The sequence below is a fragment of the Mustela nigripes genome, chromosome 1, assembly GCF_022355385.1.
Source record: "Mustela nigripes isolate SB6536 chromosome 1, MUSNIG.SB6536, whole genome shotgun sequence".
NCBI classification, from domain to species: Eukaryota; Metazoa; Chordata; class Mammalia; order Carnivora; family Mustelidae; genus Mustela; species Mustela nigripes.
Window position 1 is genome coordinate 6253077 of NC_081557.1, and position 17593 is coordinate 6270669.

Sequence of the window (17593 nt, forward strand, 5' to 3'; positions counted from 1 at the left end):
TTTTTTTTTTTTTTTTTTTTTTTTAAAGATTTTATTTATTTATTTGACAGAGATCACAAGCAGGCAGAGAGAAAGGCAGAGAGAGAGGAGGAAGCAGGCTCCCTGCTGAGCAGAGAGCCTGATGTGGGGCTCGATCCCAGGACCCTGGGATCATGACCTGAGCCCAAGGCAGCGGCTTAACCCACTGAGCCACCCAGGCGCCCCTGAGCTGAGCTTTAAAGGCTATGTAGTTTAGGGACTGCGAAGGCTGAGTTGTGTGTGTGTGTGTGTGTGTGTGTGGCGCGTGTGTGTGGTGAGATGAGTGGCATACAAGGAGTTAATTATACTGGCGGAAGGAGGTGAGCTGGGTTTGACAGTTTAGTGTGGCTAGATAATTATTTTGGGAGGAGAGGAAGAATTTTCCAGTCATGAGTGCAGTAGTATTCAAACCCAGGGAGACAGGCAGCCAGAAGATTGAAACCGAGCTTACAAAGGTGAACCTGGACTCACAGTGGAGAAAAACACAGCACTGGGGGGCTCTTAACCCTGGAGGCCCATTAGAACCATCTGGGAAGCGTTTATGTTTTTTTTTTTTTTTATTAAAGATTGTATTTATTTACTTATCAGAAAGAGCACAAGCAGGGGAAGCAGCAAGTAGAGAGAGAAGCAGACTCTCTGCTCAGCAGGGAGCCTGATGTGGGGCTCGATCCCAGGACCCTGGGATCATGACCTGAGCTGAAGGCAGACACTCAGCTGACTGAGCCACCCAGGCATCAAATGTACCAATGCCTGGGGCCTCCGAGCCAGTTAGATCAGAATCTCTGCAGATGGGCCCTGGGCATGGGTCGCCTTCAGAGCTCTCCAGCAATTCCAAGAGCAATAAGAGGTGAGACCCCCCACACCACCAAAGGTTAAGTACACTGGGTTTGCTCCCCGCCTAATGCTAGTGCCTAGAACTGAGCCTGGCACGGAACAGTCAACGGATCTCTATACATGTCAGTTAATCCTAACGACAACCCCACGACGTAGGGAAAATGATGATGCCACGTTCATAATAAGGAAACTGAGGCACAGAGATGTCAGGTTATGGACTACAAGGTAATGTGACTACAAGGCTGATGAACATTGTGCTATGAAATACAGGTAGCATCACAGAGCCCAAACTCTTACGGGGTGTTCTACTCCCTTAGGGGTATCCTGAGAGACGTCCTATGGAGGCCCCTACCACCAGCATCAGCTTCTCCCCGACCTGCCCCCCAAGTGACCGGCTTCCCTGCAAGGTCAGATGTGGCTCGGGGTGGGGAGGGGACAGGCAGGGGCAGAGAACCCAGGAGACAGAAACAGAACTTGAAGCACTTAGGGGAAGGGGAGAGTGAACCCTGCCTGGGTACCGGGTACCAGGGCCACAGCAGAGACTTGGTGGCTGGAAACCCACAGCGCGCCCTTCACAGAACAAGGAAGGGGGAGGGACCCAGTGGCCAGGGCCACACCTCTGAGCGTCTGGAACCGTGAGCCGACTCACACCCCATCTGTCTCCTGTCCCTTCTCCCTGCTTTCTTCCCCTTCCGGCACCTACCGCCCAGCCCTTAGATATCACACTTTTGTTTGTGGTGGGCAATTACACCATCCCCACCTGGAGCAGAAGCCCCCCTGGGAGCAGGTTGCCAATTTTTGGTGGGGGTATAGAGGTGGTGGTCGATTTAATAACATTAAAAAAAAAAAAAAAAAAAAAAAACAGAAAAAACAGTCACCCGGAAGCCCCTCTTCCTGGTGGAAGCCCCTCTTCCTACTCATTCCAACCCCAGCACCTTGCCCGATCATCTAGCTGTTGACACAGACACAGTCTTACACGTTTCCAATGAGTGTTATTATTTGCATCATGATTCAGGATCCCGGTGTGGGGGTCACTGTGTACCCAGGCCCCCCATCGCCACCCTGGGAGAAGGGTAGAGGACAGAGGAGGGGTGGGCGGAGCCTGCTGAGATGTTCCCAGGATACGTGCCTTCTGCTGGTGGTTGTCCCAGGTTGACACCCAGGATTTGGGGAGGGGACTTGCTCGAACACGGAGACATCACCCCCTTTCTCAGTCACTGTGGTGGACATCCAGGTAGTCCCGCCAGCAGTTCCTGGTCTGGTTCTACTTGGGGAAGCAGCTTCTCCAAAAGGGCAAGTTGAGTAGTTCTTGATTTTGGTCTTGATTGTCTTCTGATGCTGAGTCCCAAAGACATCCCTGAAGCAGCTCGCAGCTCAATGTGACCCTCAGCAAAGACTCCAGAGTCAGACCCGAAACAACAGGCGGTCAAAGCTTTTGTGTGTTTGGGGCCCCTGGGTGGCTTAGTCAGTTGAGCCTCTGCCTTCGGCTCAGGTCATGATCCTGAGGGTCCTGGCTTCTTGTTCAGCGGTTTCTCCCTCCCCCTCTCCCCGCCCCTGCTTGTGTGCGTGCACTTTTTCTCTCTCTCTCTAATAAGTAAATAAAACAAAATAAAAAAAATAATAAAATGGTTTAAGAAAAAATCTTTTGTGTGTTCCTCTCCAGAGCCCAGAACAGGGTTTGGCACAGAACAGGGGCTCAGAAATACTTGTTGAGTGAGTGAATGATAAAAACATACATGATCCCATAAACACGCAGGGCCACTGTTTTCCTGTCCTTATGAGATCCTGTCTAGGGAGATAAGTGGGGTTTAGCCCATTTTGGAAAATGACAACTGGCAATATCTTCTGTTTTTATTTAAACTTGGGAACATTGCCTGGAGCAGAGCATGCTCCTCGGTTTCGGGCACTCAGCACATCACCAGTGTCCCCAAAAAAGCCTCCCTTTGAAATAAACTTTCCTTTCACTCCTATCCCAGCATCCCATAGCCACTCCTCCACCTTGTGTCTGACACTCGCCCTTCCAATCTGATTTCTTGGCGGCGACCTCCAAATGCATCAGAGACAGGAGGCACCATTTACTTCGTGCTCACTGTGTGTTGGGCACTTTGCTAAGCACTTAATGTATCATCATCAAGTGTCCCTGAAGGAGTTGCTACTGTGGTCTCCACTTTACAGATGGGGAAACTGCAGCAGAGAGACCTTCCGCCTGCTGCTGCAGGTCACAGCGTAATTGACAGAAATATACAAGACTGTCCTGCTCCTGTGATTTCAGTTTCCATAAACAAGGCTCTGCTGAGGATCTTGTCCTGTGTTTTTCTGTTTTTCACGCAACATTCTGTGTGTAAGCCTTGTCCACACTGCTATCTGACACTTAGCCTCTGGCTCTTCGCCACCTCAAACCGTCCCGAGGACACATCAGTTTGTGAGAGCTTTTACCCAGAAGTGGACCTGCTGGACAGGGGGTGGGGGGCACACAGGTGTCAGAATGCCCTTTCGAACATCCTGATTCCCACCGAAAGCACCAGACTTCCATTTACCAGCTCCTCACCAGCATCCCTGTTCGTGAGGCTTCCTATTCTCGCTGGTCTGGCAGGTGCCACGTGGGATCTCCTGTTGTCCTTTGCAGCTTTCCGATTACCAGGGCGGGGGCAAAGATCCTAGTCCTTATTCCTTTTTTTTTTTTTTTTTTTTTTTAATGACATTTGAACATACACATGCACACAAAATAGCAAGGAACATGATTTCAGAATAGAGTTCACTCTGATTAAAGAAGTGAGGTCCACCCAACTCCCACCCCACTCTCTAGCTACGAGGAGTCCCCCAAGGAAGTCCAGAGTCCCCCGCCACTCTCCCAAAGGCTCTGCCCAGGGAGAGGAGGGACCAGCCCCTGGTAGAGCATCTGGGTCACAGGTGTCATCCCCCTGCCATTGTGCCCACAGCGGCCCGGGGGGGGGGGGGGGGGCCTGGGACAGTAGGAGCTTGGTTCCCTTCATGTCCTGGAGCCAAACCTATTGTACCTGAGAAAGGATGGCCCTCGGGTAAGAGGAGGAGGCAGGCCATTAACTCCCACTTCCCCACTCACCAGGCCCCTGAGCCCTGCACAGAACGCGCATATGGGTAAGTGCTCCTACTGTGCCCACACCACTACCTTCTTCCCCTTCAGGAAGCTTCTGAGGCCTCCTGACAGGCTGCGGCAAAAACACCCCTCAGCCAAGGCAGCCCAAATACAGGGCTGGTGGCTCCTAAGTCAGGCTCCCAGGCAGTGGGCAAGGTCGTGGGAGGGGGGTGGGGAAGCCCCTAGGGAAACCTGACCCAATCAAATCACAATCCCCCCAGGGCTTTGCCCTCGCTGTGCCTCTGCCTGGAGCCCTCTCCTTGGTTTTCTACTCTAATCTCACCTTGTCAGAGCTTCCCCTGAAGCCTATATGGGATGGCTGGGGCCACCCTTCCTGTCCCCGGACTCCCGCCCCCTCCCTTACTGTGCTTTCTTCTCTCTAGGGCACGCCCCGCCATCTGACATACTCTATGTCTTCCTCATTGTCTCTCTCCCCCAATCAGAAATAAACCCAGAGAACATCCATAATCATCAGTACCTAGCAGACCACGGGCTCCCAAGAGATAGATGAAATTGATACGAGGTCATCCTACAAACAAACATCTGAAATGTGTGGCTTTAATGTACTTTTACATACAAGCACCACCCAGTTCGAGCAGTGAAACATTTCCAGAGGGCTGCTTTGCGCACACACACACCCCCCAGCCCCTCTCCTCCCCCCACGTGGTAGCATCATGCTGAATCCCACTGTCTGCCCCGGAACGTCATTTAAATGAACAATCATCATGTGGAGTCCTGTGTTTGGCTTCTTTGGCTCAACAGAACGTCCACGCGATCTGCCCATGCTATTGCGTGCGATGGTGATTAGGGCTTTTCTGTGGCTCTTCTATTGCCCAGTATTCCATCATTTAGTCACATTCTCTCTTGCTGGGCATGTGGGTTGTCTTGGCCGGGAGCTACGAACATTCCTGTATGTCTGTCGGTGGACACATGCCTAGGAACGGAACCGTGCTTGCAGGGAAGCGTAGGTCAGTGGACTCGAGGAGGAGCTGCCCAACTGTTTTCTAAGGTGGTCACACCATCTGAGATTCCTACCAGCAGTGTGAGCTCTGGGGCCACTAGCTTCCATGCCAGCCCCTGGCGACAGCACGCTGTTTCCTGCTCCTGGTGGATGACCATGGCCTCTCCTGTCCCTGCTGCCTGAGGACATGGGGTGATCAAGGAATGCTTGGGGGCCTCTATGCTTGGCAAGGCGGGGGTGGGTCCATACTTTGCACCTGAGTGGGGACAGCCCCCAGTGGCCACGCTGTCTCAGGAGCAGCTGCCCGTTTCACACACTGGTCACACTTATACCCCAGAGTGGGGCCAAGGCTGGGCTGAGGCATTCAGATAGGACTTGGCTCAATGCCCAAGGCACCCCCAGTGGAAACAGAGAATGAAGGGAGATCGTCCGGGCCCAGACAGAGCTCTGTAGGTGGAATGTGCTGGAATGTCGGCAAGCTGCTGGCCCCTGGTGCCCAGGGGTGCCCACCGGGCACAGCCATCTTTCCCCTTCCCAGGATGCACCACGGGGCCAGGCCCAGTCAAGGATACTGTCTCCCCGGGGCCCGCCCTGCCCTCACTCAGGAGGCTGCACTCCTAACACATTGTGAATGCTGGGTTAGGCCCTTCCCAAAGGCCTGTGAGCAGAACCAGCAGGTCGGACCCACTGGGTGGCTAGACCACTTTTCCTAGCCTCCCTCAGGTGGGACCCTGTGACAGTTCCCGTAGGAAGAAGCAACGGGGCCACTTCCAACCCTGGCCCAAAACACCTCTGTGGGCTACGAGCTTGTCCCTTGAAACTCATGGGGTGAGAATGGTGGGGCCCCAAGGTGGAAGGGGTCTGGGCCCTGAAATCCCTCTTGGAGAAACACTGCTGTTGATCAGATCAATCTCCTTAAGAGTCTCATGTGAGCCAGCGATGAAGTTCACTGCCTTTGAGCGTATGTATTTTAAGTCAGCCGCTTGCCCTAGTAACTAGTATATGTAGTAGAGCATGATAACTAACATAGGTAACCCGTAGCCCCACTTTACAGAGAAAACTGACATACAGAGAAGCTATAGAACTCGCTTGAGACTAGCACATGGAGAAGTCAGGATTCGAACCCAGGGCCTGGCTCCAGAGGTTACGCCCCTCAGCCCACCGCCCCGCCTGAAGCAGCAGGGCCCACAACACAGAGGCTCCCGGGCATCTCCCCCTCACCTGGGCCTCCTCAAGTCTTTTGCCTGGAAGGCTGCTCCCAGCATCCTGGGCTTCTTGCCTTCTCTAGTCGTTCCCAGCCTCTCCATTCTGGAACCTTCTCCGTTCAGAACCTCATCTCCAGCCGTGGCCCAGCCACCGGTTCCGAGGGCGGCTTCCTCTCCCACCTACGTGCGTCACACGTGCATGGCACGCCCTCGGCGCTGCAGACCCCGGGGTCCAGCTTGCCCGGACTGGGCCCAGCTGGCTGCCAGGAAGACCGCTTCCGTTCCCGGCTGCTGGAAACCGCTTCCCATTCGTGGTCCCTGCCACCAGAGCTCTTGCAGTCACAAGTGACCGAAAGCCAACTGGCTTTGAGGGCGGACAATGTTTATTGGCTCACGTGATGAGGAAGTCTAAGGTAGACGGGGTTCAGGCAAGACCAGGTCCTGGTATCATCAGAAATGGGTCTCTCTGAGGCTCCTGGGTCTCCAGCGCTGGCTTCCTTCTCAGTCAGGATCACCCGTCGGGATGGGAACCAACTGCCGGCAGCGCCCAATCTACGTTCTGTCAGCTTTGCTACCCCAGCGTGGCCACTGTCACCCTCACCAGGACTCTGGAAAGGGCTCCCTGCCGCCTCTGGCTGCCATGGCAAAGCTGACTGTCTTGTCAAGACCCTTCCCCAACAGTCCACCCTGAGTCCCAAGGGTCAGGGCCGCTGACTGGCCTGCTAGGGCCATGACACGGCCTCCACCCCTCACACAGGGGCCAGGGTGTGCTGCAATGTCCCCACCTGTCCACCTCAGGGAGAGGTGCTCACTATAGGGTGAGCACAAGAGAGATGCTCCCCAAAAGATGGCAGGACAGGACCAGGGTGACCCCCTGGCTCTGGATGCCCGGGCCCATCCACGCCTGGCACCCGGCCTCCTGTGCCCCAAAGAAGTCACACTGTTGCACCAAAACTGAATACCTCAGTGTCCCTGCCACACCCACTCAGCGTCCTCTCCCTCGCCCTGGCCAGGCGGGGGTCAGCCTCAGGCCAGCTCGCCTCCCTGCCTCAGTCTCCCTCCCATCCGTCAGTCCCTCCTTCCCCACGGCCTGTGTTTCCGCTAACTTAGAAAACAAAACCCCAAACCGTCTCTCTGTCCTCGTTCTGAGCCACGGCTCTAGCCTCTGCTTCTCAGCCCTGAGGCTCGTTTCCCCTCGCCTCGGCTTCTCACCTCCTGCTCCGGGCCATCAGCCACCACCAAGCGTTCCCTAAAGCCTGTGAGCTGCTGGGACAGCTGACCTCTCCCTCCTCCCAGACACACCTGGGCGGGCACCACCTGTGGCTCCCAAGGGTGCTGGGTGTGGCTGCTCTTCTGTGTCCTTTGGTGGCCTGCCCAGGCCCTCCCCTCTCTCCCTGGGGCAGGGTCGCTTCCTCTCAAGGCTCACACGTCTGTCTCCAGGCCTCCAACATTCCACAGCCCATTCGATGTCTCCCCTTGGCAGCTTCACGGCGCCCAAAACTCACCACAGCCCAACTTGGGATCCTGACCCTAACCTCGCTCTTTCTCTGGGTCCTCCAGCTGGAAAAGGGCCCCTGCCCAAGTCGCTGCAGAAAGCAAGCTGACAGTCCCTAAGGGTTCCCTCCCTCTCTGCCCCCTAGCCAGTGAGCTCTAGGCACCCGTGAGTCTACTGATGACACACACCTCGAGTCTGCCCGTTGGCCACCGTGTCTCCCCCCGACGGCCTCACCAGCCCCGGCTCCCTGAGGGCAAACATCTGCCTTCCGTCCCAGGGTCTGCTCAGAAATGGGGGCGGACTGACTACCTGGGTCACTGCCCTGCTTGAAAGGGGATCTTTGAGCCCTCGACAGTCCGACCTACCTCTGCTCCCACGGCCCTTCCCCTGTGCCCTTCACTGCATCGGGCACGGAGCTCTGTGGTCTGCAAGGCCTTTTCCCGTTATTTGTCCAATCTGTCCCTCTGCAGCAGTTCAGAAGGGGCAGAAGAGGCTCAGAGAAAGAGGAGCCTCGCCAGGGTCCCACGGCACAACGGAACAGGTGGTCCCCCAGAGTAACCAGCTCCCCTGGCTCCAGCCCTACCCCACCACTCTGCCCACCTTCCCTCCGCCAGCGCCCCTGCCCCCGCCCTGACCGAACCGGGGCCTCGGGACCCTCCTTTCACTCAGCAGCTGCCCTGCCCGCCACCGCTCTTGGCCTCAGCTCAGCACAGGGAAAGCAGGCGGATGGACAGGAAGGTGGCCACGGAGCCCTGGACGCAGGCTGGGACAGACACGGGTGTTCCCTTTTATTATTAATTTTTTAATAAATTTAAGAACAGCTCTATCTTCTCCCCCCCCCCCCAGAGCAACTAAAACCAACTAAAAGGGGGCGTGGCCTGGGGGGCAGAGGGCGCTAGGAGTCATAGTCCTCTTCGTCCTCTGCGTCAGGCGCCGAGGGGCCCGGGGGGGCTGGGGGCAGAGGCAGAGTCGAGGTGAAAGGCATGAAGGGTGTTGGGGGGCTGCAGGGCAGAAAGCAGGAGAGAAAGATCAGGCCCCTCTCTGGTGCCCATTTCTGCCCACCGAGCCCTGCCTCACCCCCGCCAGCACGGAGCCGGTGGCCCTGTGTACCAGGGGGTGGCCAAGCCCAGAGAAGGGAAGGACCTAGAACAGGTCACATGCTCAGTGGGGCTGGATGCGGGTCAGGGAGGAGACCTTCTGAGAGCAGTCTCCTGCATTTAAGCCCTCCTCAGTTCCTCCCCTCCTGTCCTCCAGATCTGCCACGAGGACAAAAAGGACATGTCAGCCTTATGGAGTCCGCTAGTCCCCCTCTCTTGCCCCTGAGGTGCTTACCTCTGAAAGTGGGCAGCGGGATGGCTGGCCTGGGCTGGAGCCTGTGATGTCTCCTCTTCCCCATCCGTGTCTGTGTCGTCAGAGTCATCCTGGGAGCAAGGCAAGGGGCAGAGATGACAAGAAAAGCACGAGCTCATCCCTGGAGAGCCTAGACCCTCGGGAGTGGCAAGGACAGAAGACTGAGCTCCGACAGCCTAACCTTTACCGGCCCAGTTTACAAGAGAGTCCAAGTGAGGACGGGACCAGGTGTCCAGCCAGCAAGGCCTGACAGAAGACCGCCCTCTCCACACCACAGGGTAGGGCAGGGGGCTGGGGGAGCCTCACTCACCTCCTGCTCCGAGTCCGTCCCTGACAGCTTCTTGTCCTTGCTTTTGCTCCCCATCCCACCATTCCTCCGGCCACCGCTGCCAGGCTTCCGGCCCCTTCGGGAAGGGACAGTCCATCTGCCCAGAGATCTCAGCACTCCCTGACCACCCCCCAACCACCCCCAACCCGGGTGGCCTTGGCCTTCCTTGCCTGAGCCCCTGGCCCTGGCTCCCCACCTGCGGGTACCCTTGTCCCCGTCCATGTGGTTGTCTTCCCCATCTCCCTGCATGTCAGGCACAGAGGCCACCAGGTCCTTCAAGAAGTCAAACTGCTGCTCCAGCTCAATGCACTGCTTCCTGGAAGCGGTGGAGAGAAGATGGCATTCAGGCGGGGGGGGGGGGGGCAGATATCTGGGCCCTCAGCAAGAAGGGACAGTAAGGGTCTTTGGATGTCAGGAGAACGGAGCCTGGAAAACCTCCACCCCATCTCCACTAAGGGACCTTCCCATTAGGCTAGAGCGCCCAGCCCATCCTCCCCCAGTTCAAACCCACCAGTGTCTGAGGCACTGCTGGTCTCTCAGCAGCCTCCCACCTCCCCTAAGTGTGTGACCTCCTGGGGCAGGGTCCCACTGGGCCCGACCAGCTCCGGGCCACTCACAGGTGGGATGTGGTCATGGTCTTGGCATTTCGGGACTGGGTCACCTGGCAAGCCTTCTTCAACAGGGACTCCAGGAACAGCTCAAGCGCCCGCGCTGAGGAGCGTCAAGGAGAATACGGGTGGGGGGATCCCCAGCCTAAAGAAGGCGACCCCGGGCTTCCTCCCTACCCCACGTCCCTCAACCTGGCCAGGCCCCGACAGGATACAGATGATGACAGGCACCGCCGCTGCCACCTTCCCGATCTCTTCGTCAGTTTGCATGATCTTCTTGATCCGCGCCTGGGAAGGGGGCAGAAAACTCGGACCCTGTCACCTCGGTCCCAGAAAGGGGTGCTGGGGCGGGGGGATGAGAGAGGGTATCCGGGAGAAAGGGGGCGGGGGGCCCCCGACGCCGGGAGAGCACGGAAGGGGGCGGGGCGTCCGTGTCCCCGAACACCGCGACGCGCCCGCCCCCCCACCCAGCCCGGCTTGGGCCCGAGCCTCCCGGGAGCCCGGCCTGCTCCTCCCGGGCCTGGCCACGTGCTCACCGGCGGGAACCGCGCGTTATACTTTTTCTTCTTGCTCGGCATCTCAGGGCCTCTCTCGCCGCACCGGGCCCAGCGCCGCCGTCCGCAGCTTCCCGGCCCCCGGGCCTGCTCGCCGCCCGCCTGTCGCGGTTCCCCCGGGTCCTGGTGCCGCCTGCTCCGCCCCCGCCGCTCCCCACGAGGTCCTAGCGCCGCCGGTCAGCACGCCGCTCTCAGGGCCGGAGAGCCCTCCCCTTGGAGCCTCCCCGGCGGTGCGCGACGATCCCGGACCGGACCGCCACTCCCGCCGGCCCCCCAAGCTTAGGAGAACGAACGTTAGCCCCGCCCCCAGACCCCGGCCCCGCCCCCGGGGTCAGCCCCTCCCCACTCAGGCCCCGCCCCGCGGCGCGGCCGACCGGCCCGGTGGCCCCGCCCCGTGCTGCGCTTGTCTATAAAGTTGTTGTTGAGACGGCGGGCGCTAAGATGGCGGCGGCGGCGGCCGTGGCGGGGGCGGGGCGCGGCGGTGGCGGCGGTGGCGGTGGCGGTGGCGGCGGCGGCAGCGGCGGCGGCGCAGAGCCCCGGCAGGAGCGGAACAGGGCGCGGGGCTGGGCCGGCGCCGAGCGCGGCGAAGGCCGAAGGTGACGGCGGGGCTGCGGGACGGGGCAGGGCTGGGCGGGGGCGCGGCTCAGGATGTGGGCGCTAATGGCGGCGGGCGCGGCTGGCCCGAGGCTGGCGCTCTCCTAGGCTCTAACAAGCCTGGGTTCCAGTCCGGCTACCGCCCCATTGGCCTTGGACCGGGCACTGCTCTTTCTGGGCCTCAGCCTGCTTGTCTTCAGGTGGACCCGACAGCGCCATCCTCGAGGGTCTGGCCCTACTGGGCCTTACTCGATGCTGCGCGAACGTGCGCTTCTTTGCTTCCCTTCGTTAAATCCCAGTGCTCTGGATTCCTGCCAGTTATTGGCAGGGCCAGGAGGTGTAGCTGGGCTGTTTGCTTCCCTACCTGAATTCACATTTCGGCCCTGTCACTCACTGCAGGTGTGACCTTGGGTAAGTCCCTTCTCTCTGAGCCTCAGTTTTTGGTCTGTGCATCAGGGAGAGTGATAATGAGCTGAGCAACAGCCTTTATGGAGCCCTTATTCCGCCTCGGGTGTTTAAGGCTCGACAGCTCTAGGGGACAGAAGAGCTGTCAGCTGTAGAGATGAGGCAACCGAGGCATGGGACCTTAAATCTCGCCCAAGGCCACAGAGTTTAGCTCATTGGCCGCACCTGCTAGGGCCCAGCCAAGCTGTAGATGTGTCCTGGGCCTGCCCTAACTCGGTTCCTCCATAGCAGGATGGAGCCTGGTGAAGAGATGGAGGAGGAAGACTCTCCAGGCGGCCGTGAGGATGGCTTCACTGCTGAGCACCTGGCCGCGGAGGCCATGGCAGCGGACATGGACCCCTGGCTGGTGTTTGATGCCCGCACCACACCTGCCGCCGAGCTGGATGCGTGGTTGGCCAAGTACCCACCCTCCCAAGTTACTCGCTATGGAGACCCTGGCTCGCCCAACTCTGAGCCTGTGGGCTGGATTGCGGCATATGGGCAGGGCTACGTCCCCAACTCCGGTGATGTGCAGGGCCTGCAGGCAGCCTGGGAAGCTCTGCAGACCAGTGGGCGGCCCATCACACCGAGCACCCTACGCCAGCTGGCCATCACCCATCACGTGCTCTCTGGCAAGTGGCTGATACACCTGGCACCTGGCTTCAAGCTGGACCACGCCTGGGCCGGCATTGCTCGGGCTGTGGTGGAGGGCCGGCTTCAGGTGGCCAAGGTGAGCCCACGGGCCAGGGAGGGGGGGCGCCAAGTCATCTGTGTTTACACGGATGACTTCACGGACCGCTTGGGTGTGCTAGAGGCAGATGCGGCCATCCGTGCGGCAGGCATCAAGTGTCTGCTCACCTACAAGCCTGACGTCTACACCTACCTGGGCATCTACCGAGCCAACCGCTGGCACCTCTGCCCCACACTCTACGAGAGTCGTTTTCAGTTGGGGGGCAGTACCCGTGGCTCCCGTGTGCTGGACCGCGCCAACAATGTGGAACTGACCTAATTCGGCCGGTCAGGGGAGACCACCTTCTGCCCCCTTCGTCCCCCCTCCCTGCTAGGGATGGATTCTCCCGTCTTCCTCCTCTTTGTCCCACGGAATTTGAGCCCCCCAGCTCTGAGGACTGCGTCAGTCAGTCGGCCAACCGGAAACTGCCTGCATCTTCCATTCCCTTGAACTCGTGCCCTCTGTTCAGGGCTGACTCAAGTCCCCACCAGCTGGAGGCTCTGGCTCCCTGAGGGCCGGACCCTCAGCTCTTTTCACTGCTGCTTCCCTCTGTCATCCAGGACCGCAGACTGGGTACAGATTCCCAGGAGGAGAGCCTGCCCCGGCCACCCTCATCCCCGGCTGTACCTCTCCTTCTGAAACCTTTCCTTCTCCTCCCTCACAAGAGACAAAAATGAGTGCTTCCGGTCCCTCTTGGAGCCTTCACAGTCCAGGGGGCAAAGGCCCTGCAGGCCTAAGCATGCTATCTCGGGGGGGTGCTGGGGGGGTTGGGTAATTGTACCCACTCAGCCCTTGGCAGAGAGAGATGCCAGGGCCATGGACATGGGGCCCGCCCCTCCCCCACCACCTCACAGCCTGCACCACCTTCCTTCCTTCTTTCCTTCCTTCCTTTACTACTTTGACATGTGCCTGCTCCTGGCATTTCAATAAAACCCAGTTTGGGTCCGTGTCTTGAGTGTTTTTTAAAATACTGGTTGCCTGGGTGGCTCAGTGGATTAAGCTGCTGCCTTCGGCTCGGGTCATGATCTCAGGGTCCTGGGATCAAGTCCCGCATCGGGCTCTCTGCTCAGCAGGGAGCCTGCTTCCCTCTCTCTCTCTCTGGCTGCCTCTCTGTCTACTTGTGATTTCTCTCTGTCAAATAAATAAATCTTTAAAAAAAAAAAGAAAAAGAAAAAATACTGGTTGCCTGCTTTGGTTTCTGGAGAGGGGCAGGACCAGGAGAGACTTCTTCTCTACCCTACCTGGGAACCCCTAACTGCTCCCCAGTAATAAGATTCATCTCCCTGCCAAGGCTGGGAGCCTCTCTGGGAGCCTCTGCAAAACCAGTCCTGCTTCTCCTCCATTCCAAGAATCAGAATCGGTTTCTTAGTGGTTTCCCATAAATCTAGGGGCTTGAGCCAGCAAAGTCTGAGGAGCTACTACTGGGCCCTACTGGGTGTATTTGTGTCAGTTAGGGCAGGGTCCCCTCTTGGTCCTAGCATTTCTAGGTTAGGGAATACAGCCCGGTGAGCGGAGGACGGGTTAGATTTCGACAGCCTAGGTTGGACTTCTTACGCGGTAAGCAGCCTGCACAGCTGTAAGGGACTCCGGACTTTCTCACGTTTTGCCTCACTCCTCCCACTCTGACTATCCTGGGCCACGGGGCAGTTTGCAAAGCACTTCATGTGTCTTATTTAAGTCTCATAAACTGCTTAGGAAATGTGGGTCCCCTTGTGTGGTCAAGGAAGTAGAGGCCAAGAGGGAACAGGAAATCTCGCAGAGTCGTGTGGTGAGCTGGGCAGAGGAGGACTTGGCCCCCGGCCTCTGCCTCCTCCTTGGACTGTTACCCAGGGCCTCTCCCACTGTGAGTTCTTCGCAACCCCCAAGGCACAGTCACTCACAGGATCGTCGGCAGCACCGTGCGGCTGAGGCTACTGTAGTCTGGGAGCCTGGCCCTGGCCTTGGTTGGGGGCCAGGGTTTCTGGCAAGGAGCCCCTTGGGACGCTGCTCTCGTGCCGTGCCGGAGCTGACTCAGCCTCCAGCAGCCTCACCAAATTGGAATTTGGAGCAGGGGAGCGGAGATGCCACCGGGCTGACTGGGTGGAAGTGGGTGAGTCATGAGATGCTGCCTCAGCCCCCTCCCCAGCTTCCTCCTCACCCCGAGTTTCCCCAGGCCTGAGTTGCCTCAGCCCAGCCCTGGGAAGTCCCAGGTGGTCCCTGATTTGGAGCCCCGTTACCCTGCATCCCTCAGACAAGCAATGCTTTGCACTTGACCAAATTGGGCCAGGGCTCGGGGGGGTTCTGCCAGGCCCTGATGGGTCCCACAAAGCAGCCCAGGTGGTATCAACAGCATCTGATGGTCCTTTCCTAACATTTCCTGAGCATTTCACAAACCCTCTCTCTTCCATCCTCATGGCCTTGCCTTAGCCCAGCCCTCACTCTCCCTCCCACACCACCGCAGTTTGCCTCCGCGGCCCCATTCTCTCCGACTGACCCCATCTATCCCCCTGCAGCCAGCTCCACTGCAGAGCTACCTGTGCCCCTCTCCTACTCAAAGCCCTTCCATGGTTCCCCATAGCCTGCAATCTGGAGTCCACTCTCCCGAAGCAGCCATGACCCTAGACCCCTGCCGAGCCCCAGCTCTCCTCAGGTGCCCCTTCCCGCCTGTGCTCACCCCACTGGAACCAACTGGCACTTCCTTCACCCCTTGGCATGCAGCCCTGGGTCTCAGGCTGTTCCTTCTGCTTGAACACCTGTCGTTCAGCAAGGGTCGGGAGGTTACTTATGTAATCACTCGTTTGATGCCATCTCCCTTGGTCCCCGAGCCGTGTGCCTAGACTGGCGGGCTTAGGGAAAGCAAGAACAGCATCCAAAATCTCAGCCCTGTCCCAAGAGCCTAGCACAGTGCTTGGCCGGAGCAACCTCTCCATAAATCAACTAAAATCCGAATCCAGATTTCAATCCGAATCCAGCCCTGCCTGTTCCCCCGGACTCCTCTGCTCCACTCTCTGCTTCACCCTTCTTGCTCCAGAAGCTAACAGCTGCCTGTTTTCTTGCAGTCATGCTGGTCATTCTCACTTTGGTGCCTTGCTCATGCCCTCCATTTGGTGTGCCTGACCCTCCCGTGCTTTCCTGGCGAAACACACCTCACACCTCACAGCCCCTCCTCCCAGAGATTTCTCCTTCCTCATTCATCCACACCCCAGGCTCCCATAACACCCACCCCACTGCGGCTCTCATCTGTGTGCCCCCCCCCCACAAGGACAATGGCTCCACTTTGTCCCGCAGGGGGTCTACAGGGTCCAGCATAGGACCTGGCCGAGCACAAGTGCCAGATACACATCGAAGAAGTGAATGAGTGAATGAAAGTCACTCTGTCTCCGGGCCTGTTTCCTCTGCTCATAACAAGAGCCAGGCACTGTGCTGAATGTTTCCCTCCATCCTCTCCTCAAAGTCTCACGTGGCTCTGTTATTATTGCCGTTTTGCCGTCGAGGAAACTGAGGCCCAAAGTGGTTCAGTGATTGGTTCCAGGTTACAAAGCTGTAAGGGGCAGAGCTAAGGTTTGAATCCAGACCATTCTACCCTGACGGCATGACTGAGCCGCCACTGCAGGAAAGCGCCATCGGAATGAGGGGCTGCTGCTAAGGCAAACCAGCCCCAGCCAGGACTTAGGACCTGACCTGGAAAGCACACAAAGTGGGTTCTCAGAACTGCCGGGGAGAACAGACTGGGCCAAGACTTAAGATTCCTATTTGACTGATGGAGAAACTGAGACCCAGAGAGTACAATGACTAAGCCTACCTGGGCAGGAAGGCTCGCCCGTCTCCCAGGCCTAGGGGAAGGACGGCTTCCCTACCAGGCCAGGAGCTCCCCAAGATCGCCCCCCTCGGGCTGGCAGGGGATTCTGCCCTGTTTGGAGCAAAGAAACAGCCCAGGCCCAGGATGGGCTAGGCTGAGTAAACTTGGACAAACCCCTATGCTCAGCCCTCTTTTATAAAACCACATAAAGGATGACTGAGGCCCGGGAAAGGAGACCCCCCCACACACACACACACAATCTACCTCCTCCCACTCCCATGTCCTGTGTACCCCAAACACCAGGGAGGCGGCTCTAGAGGGGCTGGCTGGGGGATGGGAGAATATCTACCCGACCCCTGATTTCAGCTGGGGTACGGAAGACAGGAAACAGCTGAGTTGGGAGAAAGTTTCAGCCCAGGTTTTGGTGAGGTCTGGGGGATTTTCCCAGCAGGGCAACTGCACCCCACTCCCGCCTGCTGGGAGGGGCCCTGGCAGGGACAAGGCTTGGGTCACAAAGCTGATTCATCCGGGAAGGGAAACTCCCCACTTCTCTGACGCGCATCCCCGAGACACTGAGGGGGTCACCTGAGGGCACACAGCCCGGCAACCCACTGAACCCATTCTCCCTTGTGACCTCACCCCCCACCGCAGGACAGAGGGACAGGGTCAGCAGGCAGTGGGGTGGGGGACGAGGGGCAGCTTCCCAGGGAATGATGTCAGAGACTGAATCCAAAGCAATGGCCCGACAAGGGGTGCCTCTCACCCCCTCCCCGCTCCCATTTATTTAGTTGAGAACGCTGGGGCTCAGATAGTAAGAACAAACGGGCACATGACCTAGGCGGTACCTGGCGCTCCTCCAAGCAGTTTGCACACATTAATGCATTTTGGTCCTCACAGCCCTCGGTTTACGGAGGAGGGAACTGCAGCCAGAAGAGGGGTAAAGTAACTTGGCCACGGTCAAGGTTAGGAACGCTCTAGCAGCCTCCACAACTCCCCCAGAGTGTTCCTACGTACCCCTGCGGCAGGGAGCTTAGTGACTGAGGTGTCACTGAGCGGCTCTGGCTCCTGGGGACTCTAGAGGACAGACATGTCACCCACTGGGCCCTGGCTCCTCCCAGGCTAAAAAGAGAAAGCTTGTCCTGCAGAGGAGAAAAAGAAATCAGCCAAACCCCCAGAGGCCAGGAGAGGGCAGAGATGCATTCCCGCCAAAATCTTCCTCTCTTAGGGCTTTGACTCCTTTCCAAACCCCTATCCTTTCCTCCAGAGCCAGAGCCTCCCTTTCCGGTCTGCCAGCCTCACTCCCCTCCCCGCGCCGCACAGACACGCTCACGCAGGAAGGAACACACAGGCGCTGGCTTGTGAGCTTAGAGCCCAACCTCTAGACCCCTGCCCCTCAGCCCCAGCAGGCTGGAGTCCTGCTGGGTGTCAGAGGGTCCCTGAGAGTTGTGGCTTTATGAGGCATGGCCAAAGGCCCTCCATAGGCATGTTCTGCCCCATCTGGCTCCCACTCACAGGCCGCATGACTCACCCCCCTGGCCCCCCATGACTCAGTTTACATGGATGCCCAGAGGTCCTCCCA

The 17593-nt window shown here is 58.3% G+C and overlaps 3 protein-coding genes across 7 annotated transcripts in view; 1 reads left to right on the forward strand and 2 right to left on the reverse strand.

The window, feature by feature from the left end:
• Positions 1–5086, reverse strand: part of TSGA10IP (testis specific 10 interacting protein) — a 29955-nt gene extending 24869 nt beyond the window's left edge. Inside the window, exon 1 of the mRNA XM_059386964.1 lies at positions 5003–5086. Coding sequence (XP_059242947.1) covers positions 5003–5086 — 84 coding nt within the window. The remainder of the gene's footprint in view (positions 1–5002) is intronic.
• A 3323-nt stretch (positions 5087–8409) lies between these two features.
• On the reverse strand, positions 8410–10757 carry DRAP1 (DR1 associated protein 1). 3 transcript variants are annotated; one of them, XM_059401301.1, is made up of 7 exons: positions 10451–10755; positions 10130–10202; positions 9924–10017; positions 9503–9622; positions 9289–9403; positions 8961–9049; positions 8410–8629 (listed from the first exon to the last, which is right to left on the reverse strand). In XM_059401301.1, exons 1-7 carry the CDS (start codon positions 10490–10492, stop codon positions 8524–8526), a joined length of 639 nt encoding a protein of 212 aa, XP_059257284.1. In that variant the 5' UTR covers positions 10493–10755; the 3' UTR covers positions 8410–8523. The 3 variants fall into 3 exon arrangements, with proteins under 3 accessions (XP_059257284.1, XP_059257292.1, XP_059257302.1); XM_059401309.1 differs by having other exon boundaries at positions 9289–9382; positions 10451–10753; XM_059401319.1 differs by lacking the exon at positions 8410–8629 and adding an exon at positions 8842–8884 and having other exon boundaries at positions 10451–10757.
• Positions 10758–10894: 137 nt separating this feature from the next.
• On the forward strand, positions 10895–13181 carry C1H11orf68 (chromosome 1 C11orf68 homolog). Of its 3 annotated transcripts, none has more exons than XM_059401268.1 (2): positions 10895–11064; positions 11759–13181. In XM_059401268.1, the coding sequence occupies exons 1-2, from the start codon at positions 10910–10912 to the stop codon at positions 12513–12515; spliced, it is 912 nt and encodes a 303-aa protein (XP_059257251.1). In that variant the 5' UTR covers positions 10895–10909; the 3' UTR covers positions 12516–13181. The 3 variants fall into 3 exon arrangements, with proteins under 3 accessions (XP_059257251.1, XP_059257269.1, XP_059257258.1); XM_059401286.1 differs by having other exon boundaries at positions 10968–11064; positions 11756–13181; XM_059401275.1 differs by lacking the exon at positions 10895–11064 and adding an exon at positions 11455–11473 and having other exon boundaries at positions 11756–13181.
• The last annotated feature ends 4412 nt before the right edge of the window (positions 13182–17593 follow it).